General features: G+C 38.6%; 1 protein-coding gene across 1 annotated transcript in view; it reads left to right on the top strand.

Moving 5' to 3' along the window:
* The first annotated feature begins 1270 nt into the window (after nt 1-1270).
* Nucleotides 1271-9796, top strand: part of LOC129665298 (uncharacterized) — a 32970-nt gene continuing 24444 nt past the window's right edge. Inside the window, exons 1-2 of the mRNA XM_055591870.1 lie at nt 1271-1328; nt 1861-2029. Of these exons, the coding sequence (XP_055447845.1) occupies nt 1271-1328; nt 1861-2029 (227 nt within the window). The remainder of the gene's footprint in view (nt 1329-1860; nt 2030-9796) is intronic.

Genomic DNA, 9796 nt, shown 5'->3' with positions numbered 1-9796 from the left:
AGGGAATATTATGAAAGAAGGGGAAGACAGAAAGACCTGGAGGGGACAGGAGCTCAGCAAGGAGAGCAACAGAACCAAAATATCTGGACATAGGGCTCTTTTGTGAGACTGATACTCCAAACAAGGACCATCCATGGACATAACCTAGAACCCCTGCACAGCTGTAGCCAATGGCAGCTCAGCTCAGTGTACAAGAGGATTCCCCAGTAATAGGAACAGGGACCATCTCTGACATGAACTCAGGCGCTGGCTCTTTGATCACCTCCATCTGAGTAGGGAGCAGCCTTGCCAGTGGACAGAGGAAGACAATGAAGCCATTCCTGATGAGACCCGATAGACTAGGGTCAGAGGGAAGAGGAGGAGGACCTCCCCTGTCATTGGACAGGGGGAGGGGCATAGGAGAAGAAGAGGCAGGGAGGATGGGATTGGAAGGAGATGGGGGAGGGAACTACAGCTGGGATACATAAAACGAATAAACTTTAATTAATAAAAATAAAATAGAAATTAAAAAGATCCCCATTATCCTTGGCTAGGACAAATGAAAAACGGTCTCTGTAATAGCAAACTGGAAAACACAGGCCTACATTCTCTTTTACTTAGGAAAGGACTGGGTAACCTTCCCCAAACTTGAGTATACATATTTTCTACCCTTTTTTTCCATGACATTCTAGAAATTATATGACAATCACAGGCATGTCGGGGAGAAAATTAGGTTTCTTACTCACCCTGATTTGGCTAGGTTAGGAATAAACTAATTTTTCTTTACTGATCTGTTTCATAATTTTTAAAAATACAGTGAAACCAAGATGGCAGATTATGCACCTAAACAACTGGCAACAGTATGTGAATCATCATAAAATCTGCAAGAAAGAAGTGTAAACCATGTTTAGAACGTACTAGCTTATTCAATGAAGACTGAAGCTTTGTGGGAACTACCCCAAAAATGCTAGTAGTATCATAATCACTCATTCTATGCACTAGAGAAATGAGCTTCTCACAGTAGTCTGGGACAAATATCAGCTCTTCTCTAACCATATAAATCATAAAAAAGCCCCAAAAATTTAAACATGAAATAATGCTTAATTTTTAACTATGCTGCTGTCTCTAGTTCCCTATCTTAAGCATTTTAAGGAGGTTACAAGGGTATGAATCTCATAGTAGGTTTTATGATGTCATACATTCCATAACCTTTGAACTCTGCTTCTAGAGTATATTAGAACTGCTGTTGCCTCGGGATTTCCACAACACAGATCTTGCCAGTTGAACCAGAATGAAGGCTCTACTTTGGCTTTACTTTATTTTGTGTTTTGTTGGCGACAGCTGTGCTCGTAAGTCATAGCTACCTGGGCATCCTTATGTATTCTTTCCTTTCTATGTCCAAAGACCATTATCCTGTTCTTCTTTTCCCCATTTTCCTTGTCCCTTTCTGAATTAGTTCAACCTCCTCCTTCTCCACCCCCTCTCATTCTCTTCTCTGAACATTTACACCAAACTAAAACAAGATTTGTGCAAGGAAAAGTAGGCAAAGATGTCCTGTCTGATGCAGAGGAATTAAAAAAGCAGGTGAGAAAGTCATGGGAGAGAGAAGAAAGTGAAAGGAAGGAAAGAGGATGTGTAAATGTAGAAGAGGGAGAAGAGATGTAGCATCAGGTTGTGGTCATGGTGGAAATATAACACTTATATCTACTCACATACAAAAAAATGACACATGTGAAGGAAGTTAAGCCACATTGAATATGCAACAGAAACTTTCTAGCTGAATTTGAGTAGATTAACTAAAATATGAGAAAGATCATCAGCATTGAAAAGGTTTTTAATGTTATGTTCATTCATTCTTATTCCTATCATACCCTTTTCCAGTGTTCCAAATTGAGGGACAGAATGTGAATTCAAATGCAACAATTAAAGAACTACCATCATTGGATAACAATATTAACTTACCATGGCTGGCATCTATGCCTGGAAATTGCCAGGGTATTGTTATGACTCCATGGCTGATTCTTTCTACAGCTAACTGTCTGAAGAAATCGTAAGTAGGGGTTGGAGAGAAAGAATGTTCTTGTGTCTTGGATATGATTAAGTGAATTTTTCTTTTTGGGACTCCTGCTGGGGGTTTATTTCAGGGAAACTTAATGAAGAAGATGCCGATAAGAATCACTTTCTGGTACTGAAATGATGTAATGAGCTTGTTATTTTATGTAGCCAACACCTGTCTTCTCACACTTTATTTTTCCACATTTTTCTTCCTCATTCATTCTATTGAAAATTAATTGAATACCCACCATGGTCATGCTCAAAACTAAGTTCTGGGGAGTCATAGGTGAAAGGTATTATATCTAGGGTAGGAGAAGTGTATCAGTGGTTAAAATGTGCCTATAATCAAACCTGATGACCTGAGTTTGATTCCTGGAAAGACAGTGAACTCCTGCAAATTGTTCTCTGAGTGCTATACACTTGATGTGGCATGTATATACACAGGCATACATAAAAATAAATGAATTAATAACATAAAATGATTTTTTTTAAAAAAGGAAAGATGCAACCTTTATTCTTGAAGGCATTAGTCTTTCATCAAAAATAAAGGAAGGTCTTTTGTGCCATCTGAAGAGGTTGGATTTTATCACACATATAACAAGAAACAGAAATCTTAGTTTGGGATATGGCAATATTAACTGATGTTATAACCAGAATTTGTTCATATTTATTTAATCTTGTATCAGTTCAGTTACAAAACCTTGTTCATCCTTTTCTCTCTAATGTCATGTCATTTGCACCTTTGTCCCCATTCCATATGGCCATTGCTTTAATTCAGATATTCATGATGCATAACTGTTCTTTAGTCTATCACTTATATTCTTCTTGTCTTTTTAAAATTTAATATTTTAATTAATTTTCAAGGCTTTACATACAATTTATTTTGATCATATAATTCCACCCACTCCCAGGTCCACCCCCACCTCCCTAACCACCCAAATTTATCTACTCTTTCTATTTTAAGATTCATGGAGTCCAAACTGTATTCTTCAACTACTCTTGTGTGGGGTGCCTACCCTTGGATGTGGTCATCCTACCATTTAAAAACCAACCAACCAACCAACCAACCAAACAAACAAACAAACAGAGTCTTCTTCCAGTAGCTACCAAATGTCAGCAGTTCTGCAAATAGGAGTGAGACTTAATGCCAACCTTTTTACCTTCCATATTAAGTCTTTTTTTCTAGCTTGAGTTTGCACAGGTCTTATGCATACTGTTACAGTTGCTGACTTTATATATGCAACTTTGCTGTTATACCTGGAAAACACTGTTCCCTTGGCCTTTGGCTCTTAACTTTTTGTCTCCTCTTCTGTGACAATCCCTGACCCTTAGAATAGAGGTGCGAATTAAATGTTATATTAAGGGCTGAGCACTCTGCAGTCTCCTATTCTCTACTTGCTGACCAGTTGTTGTTCTCTGTTAAATGCCATCTTCCACAAGAAGCTTCTCTGATGAGAGTTGAGAGATGCACTGATGTATGGGTATAGCAATAAGTTATTAGGGGTGGCTTTAATACTGTGTTCATTTTAGCAAAATAAGAGTAGAAGGTTCCTCCCTTGGATCTATGACTTATCTAGCCACAGGTTCTTGGTCCTGTTAATGGTGCTAGGTATGGGTTCCCAGGCCTTAAATATGATCAGAAACTGGTTGATTACCCTAATAACATTGGGTGGTGGGCATATCTTTCCAGACCAATCCTTTTTATAGATTAACAGGTTCACAGCTGGTTAACACTGATGATTACTTTTCTTCTCTGGTAGCGTGCATAACAGCACCTTCCAGCACTAGGAAAGCTATCCCATAGGGATGATGCCGCCACATGAGTATCAGCTTGATTATTCCATCTTTATAACCCAATTATGTGTGTCTTCTGCAATAGAGTCAGTCTTACCATCAATTTCTGGGGGGGTAACCAAGATCAATAACAGTAACAATCACTTGGGGAACTATGGAACACCATTGACCAACAACTGAAAAAGAGGTAACCCATTCTTGGTACTGTTTTTTTTTTTTTGTTGTTGTTGTTGTTTGTTTTTTAATTTATAGCATGTGGTGCTTAGTTGGAATATTATCTCCCCTGTTACAAGGTAACTCGACTTAAGCTTTTTGTATATACATATGTATTTATCTTAGGAAGCATCTACAGTAGCAGGTTTCCTACGGCTTTTCCAAAATGCCTGTAGTGTTCCCATCCCTATGTTCTGTCACCTCTCCTGTTTTTCCATTACCTGCTCCATTTAATCCTTCCTGTCCCATTATTTTTTTTCCCCTCTATAACACTATATTTTATATTCCTTCCCTTGAAAGATCCTCTTCTCCCCCTAGGCCACTACTGGTTTCACAACTTCTAGGGATAAACAAAACACAACACACAAATATAAAGATTCAAAGTTAATATCCACATACAAGAGAATACATGTTATGTTTGTCTTTCTGGGTCTGGGTTACCTCATCCAGGATGATACCCCATCCATTTACAGGGTTTCTCTGTGTGTAGCTCTGGCTGTCTTTGAACTCGCTTTGTAGATCATTCTGGCCTCTAAATCAGAAATCATGAGTTCTGGGATTAAAGACATGTGCCACCACAACCCAGCTTTAAAAATGTATAGCTCTGGCTGGCCTGGAACTCATGATCCTCCTGCCTCAGCATCCTTCAGTGAATACTATGGGTATGTACCACTGCAACCAGCCATTTATCTGAAAATTTTATAGTTTCATTTCTTTTAACATGTGAATAACATTTCATCCATTGTGTGACTGTCCCACCTTTTTCTTATCCGTTCACTATTTAATGGCCGTTACTGTTTCCTGGCTATTGTGAATAAAGAAACAATGAACATGGATTATAAGTATAACATGGATTATAAGATATACAGTCCCTTGGATATATATTAATAAGTGGTATAACTGGATTATGTGGTGGTTCTCTTTTATTTATTTATTTTTGAGGAACCACCACGCTACTTTTCATTGTGACTGCAGCATTTTGTACTCACACCAATAATGACTAAGCATTTTCCTTTTCTACATACATGTCAGCATCTACTGTCACTCTTTTGAACTTGGCTATTCTGCTTATGGCAATATTAAATCTTAAAATACTTTTAATTTGTATGTTCCTGATGGCTAACAATGCTGAACATTGAGAAAAAACTATTTTTTCCAGCCTACTGCATTTTATCTTTTGAGAACTCTGTTTCATTCCATGTCCTGTTTTTAATTGTGTTGTGTTCTTTTTTTTTTTAAAGATTTATTTATTTATTATGTATATACAAGATCTCATTATGCACCAGATCTCCTTATAGGTGGCTGTGCGCTACTATGTGGTTGATGGGAATTGAACTCAGGACTTTTGGAAGAACAGACAGTGCTCTTAACCTCTGAGCCATCTCTCCAGCCCCTTGTGTTGTGTTCTTTTTTTTAAATATTATTTTTTTTTCTTATCAGTTACATTTTATTAACTCTGTATCCCAGTCGTGTCCCGCTCCCTCATTCCCTCCCAGTCCCTCCCTCCCTCCCTCATCTCCACTGTGCCCCTTGCCAAGTCCACTGATAGGGGGGACCTCCTCCCCATTGATCTGATCCTGTTTTATCAGGTATCTTCAGGACTGGCTGCAAAGCTCTCCTCTGAGGCCTAACAGGACTGCTCCTCCCTTGGGGGCTGGGGAGGCCAAAGAGCCAGTCATTGAGTTCCTGTTAGAAATAGTCCTTGTTCCCCTCAATATGGGAAACCAATTGGTTACTGAGCTACCACAGGCTACATCTGAGCAGAGGTTCTAGGTTATATCCATACATGGTCCTTGGTTGAATGTCAGTCTCAGAAAAGACCCTGTGCCCAGATATATTTGGTCCTTGTGGAGCTCCTATCCTTTCCCCATCAGACTAACTCCCCTTCTTTCTTATGATTCACTGTACTCTGCCAAAGGTTTGGTCATGAGACTTTGCTTTGAAAATACTGCTAGTTAGAGTCTTTCAAATGCGCTCAGTAGACTCCTGTCACACGTTCAATGCACATCCCATCTGTCTTTCTAAATGAGGATTGATCATCTTACTCCATGTCCGCTCTCTTGAATATCTTTTTTAGGTGTACAGATTTCATTATGTTTATCACATCTTATAGGTCTATATAAGTGAGTATATACCGTGTTTGTCTTTCTCCTTCTGGGATATTTCACTCAGGATAATCTTTTCTAGATCCCACCATTTGCCTGCAAATTTCATGATTTCCTCCTTTTTGATTGCTGAGTAGTATTCCATTGTGTAAAAATACCACAATTTCTGTACCCATTCCTCCGTTGATGGACATCTGGGTTGTTTCCAGGTTCTGGCTATTACAAATAAAGCTGCTATAAACATGGTTGAGCAAATATCCCTTTTGTGTACTTGAGCAAACTTTGGGTATATACCTAGCAGTGGTATAGCTGGGTCTTGAGGAAGCGCTATTCCTAATTGTCTTAGAAAGCACCAGATAGATTTCCAGAGTGGTTGTATCAGTTTACATTCCCACCAGCAGTGGAGGAGGGTTCCCCTTTCTCCACAACCTCTCCAGCATGTGTTGTCACTTGAGTTTTTCATCTTGGCCATTCTGATGGGTGTAAGGTGAAATCTCAGGGTCGTTTTGATTTGCATTTCCCTGATGGCTAATGAGGATGAGCATTTCTTTAAGTGTTTTTCTGCCATTCGATATTCCTCTGTCGAGAATTCTCTGTTTAGCTCTGTTCCCCATTTTTTAATTGGATTACTTGGTTTGCTGCTTTTCAGCTTCTTTAGTTCTTTGTATATACTCGATATTAGTCCTCTGTCAGATAAACGATTAGTGAAGATTCTTTCCCAGTCTGTAGGCAGTCGTTTTGTTTTGATGACAGTGTCCTTTGCTTTACAGAAGCCTTTCAGTTTCATGAGGTCCCATTTATTGATTGTTGCTCTTAGAGCCTGTGCTGTTGGTGTTCTGTTCAGGAAGTTGTCTCCTGTGCCAATGAGTTCTAGGCTGTTCCCCACTTTTTCTTCTAACAGATTTAGAGTATCTGGTTTTATGTTGAGGTCTTTGATCCACTTGGACTTTAGTTTTGTGCAGGGTGATAAATATAGATCTATTTTCATTTTTCTGCATGTGGACATCCAGTTGGACCAGCACCATTTGTTAAAGATGCTGTCTTTTTTCCATTGAATGGTTTTGGCTGCTTTGTCAAAAATCGAGTATTCATAGGTGTGTGGGTTTATTTCTGGGTCTTCTATGCAGTTCCATTGATCCTCCTTTCTGTTTTTATGCCAATACCATGCAGTTTTTATTACTATTGCTCTGTAGTACAGCTTAAGATCAGGGATGGAGATACCTCCAGATGATCTGTTGTTGTACAGGACTGTTTTGGAGATTCTGGGTTTTTTGTTTCTCCATATGAAGCTGAGAATCTTTTTTTTCAAGGTCTGTAAAGAATTGAGTTGGTATTTTGATGGGAATTGCATTGAATCTGTAGATTGCTTTTGGCAGGATGGCCATTTTCACAATGTTAATCCTACCAATCCATGAGCACTGGAGATCTTTCCAACTTGTGAGATCTTCTTCAATTTCTTTCTTCAGAGACTTGAAGTTTTTCTCAAACAGGTCTTTCACTTGCTTGGTTAGTGTCACCCCAAGGTACTTTATGTTATTAGTGGCTATTGTGAAGGGTGTTGTTTCCCTAATTTCTTTCTCGGCCCTTTTCTCTTTGGTATACAGGAGGGCTTCTGATTTTTTTGAGTTGATTTTGTATCCTGCCACTTTGCTGGAGGTGTTTATCAGCTGGAGGAGTTCTCTGGTTGAATTTTTGGGGTCGCTCATATATACTATCATATCATCTGCGAATAGTGACACTTTGACCTCTTCCTTTCCGATTTGTATCCCTTTGATCTCCTTTAGTTGTCTTATTGCTCTGGCTAGGACTTCAAGTACTATGTTGAAGAGGTAGGGAGAGAGTGGGCAGCCTTGTCTTGTCCCTGATTTCAGTAGGATTGCTTTAAGTTTCTCTCCATTGAGTTTGATGTTGGCTATAGGCTTGCTGTATATTGCCTTTACTATGTTTAGATATGTGCCTTGCATTCCTGATCTCTCCAAGACTTTAAACATGAATGGGTGTTGGACTTTGTCAAATGCTTTTTCAGCATCTAAGGAGATGATCATGTGGTTTTTCTCCTTCAGTTTGTTTATGTGGTGGATTACATTGATGGATTTCCGTATGTTGAACCCTTGCATGCCTGGGATGAAGCCTACTTGGTCGTGGTGGATGATATCTTTGATGTGTTCTTGGATTTGGTTTGCAAGTATTTTATTGAGTATTTTTGCGTCAATGTTCATAAGAGAGATAGGTCTGAAGTTCTCTTTTTTTGTTGGGTCTTTGTGTGGTTTAGGTATCAGTGTGACTGTTGCTTCATAGAATGAGTTTGGTAATGTACCTTCTGTTTCTATTTTGTGGAATAGTTTGAGGAGAATTGGTGTGAGCACTTCTTTGAAGGTCTGGTAGAATTCCGCTCTGAAACCATCTGGCCCAGGGCTTTTTTTGGAGGGGAGACTGTGGATGACTGCTTCAATTTTCTTGGGGGATATAGGGCTGTTCAGTCTTTCTACCTGATCTTGACTTAATGTTGGAAGATGGAATCTATCAAGAAAATTGTCCATTTCATTTAGTTTTCAAATTTTGTGGCATATAGGCTTTTGTAGTATGATCTAATGATGTTTGAATTTCCTCAGTGTCTGTAGTTATGTCACCTTTTTCATCTCTGATTTTGTTGATTTGGATAGATTCTCTCTGCTTTTTAGTTAGTTTGGCTAAGGGTTTGTCTATCTTGTTGATTTTCTCATAGAACCAGCTTTTTGTTTCATTGATTCTTTGAATAGTTTTATTTGTTTCTAATTGATTGATTTCAGCCCTTAGTTTGATTATTTCCAGCCTTCTGCTCCTCTTGGGTGTATCTGCTTCTTTTTTTTTCTAGGGTTTTCAGTTGGGCCATTAAGTTGTTTGTATGTGATGTTATGAATTTCTTCTTGCAGGCACTTAGTGCTATAAATTTTCCCCTGAGTACTGCTTTCAATGTGTCCCATAAATTTGGGTATGTTGTGCCTTCATTTTCATTGAATTCCAGGAAGTCTTTAATTTCTTTCTTTATTTCTTCCTTAACCCAGCTGTCATTGAGTAACAAGTTGTTCAGTTTCCATGTGCGTGTAGGCTGTTTGTTATTTCTGTTGTTGAGGTCCAGCTTAAGTCCATGGTGGTCAGATAGAATACAAGGGATTATTTCAATCTTTTTGTATCTGTTGAGGCTTGCTTTATGACCAACTATATGGTCCATTTTGGAGAAGGTGCCATGAGGTGCTGAAAAGAAGGTATACTCTTTTGAGTTTGGATGAAAAGATCTGTAGATGTCTATTAGGGTCCATTTTATTTAGGGTCTCTGTGTTTTTATTTCCCTATTTGTTTTCTGTCTAGTTGATCTGTCCCTTGGTGAGAGTGGAGTGTTGAAGTCTCCCACTATTAGGGTTTTAGCATCAATGTGTGATTTAAGTTTTAATATTGTTTCATTTACGAATGTAGGTGCTCTTGTATTTGGGGCATAGATATTCAAGATTGTGATGTACTCTTGGTGGATTTTTCCTTTGATGAGAATATAGTGGCCCTCCTTATCTTTTTTGATTAACTTGGGTTGAAAGTCTATTTTATTAGATATTAGGATGGCTACTCCCACTTGTTTTCTGGAACCATTTGCTTGAAAGACATTTTTCCAGCCCTTT

Source organism: Psammomys obesus, unplaced genomic scaffold (assembly GCF_907164565.1).
Source record: "Psammomys obesus unplaced genomic scaffold, mPsaObe1.curated_primary_1811, whole genome shotgun sequence".
Lineage (NCBI taxonomy): Eukaryota > Metazoa > Chordata > Mammalia > Rodentia > Muridae > Psammomys > Psammomys obesus.
Note: the sequence above shows the minus strand (reverse complement) of the source record. Positions and strands in the feature narration are given on the sequence as shown.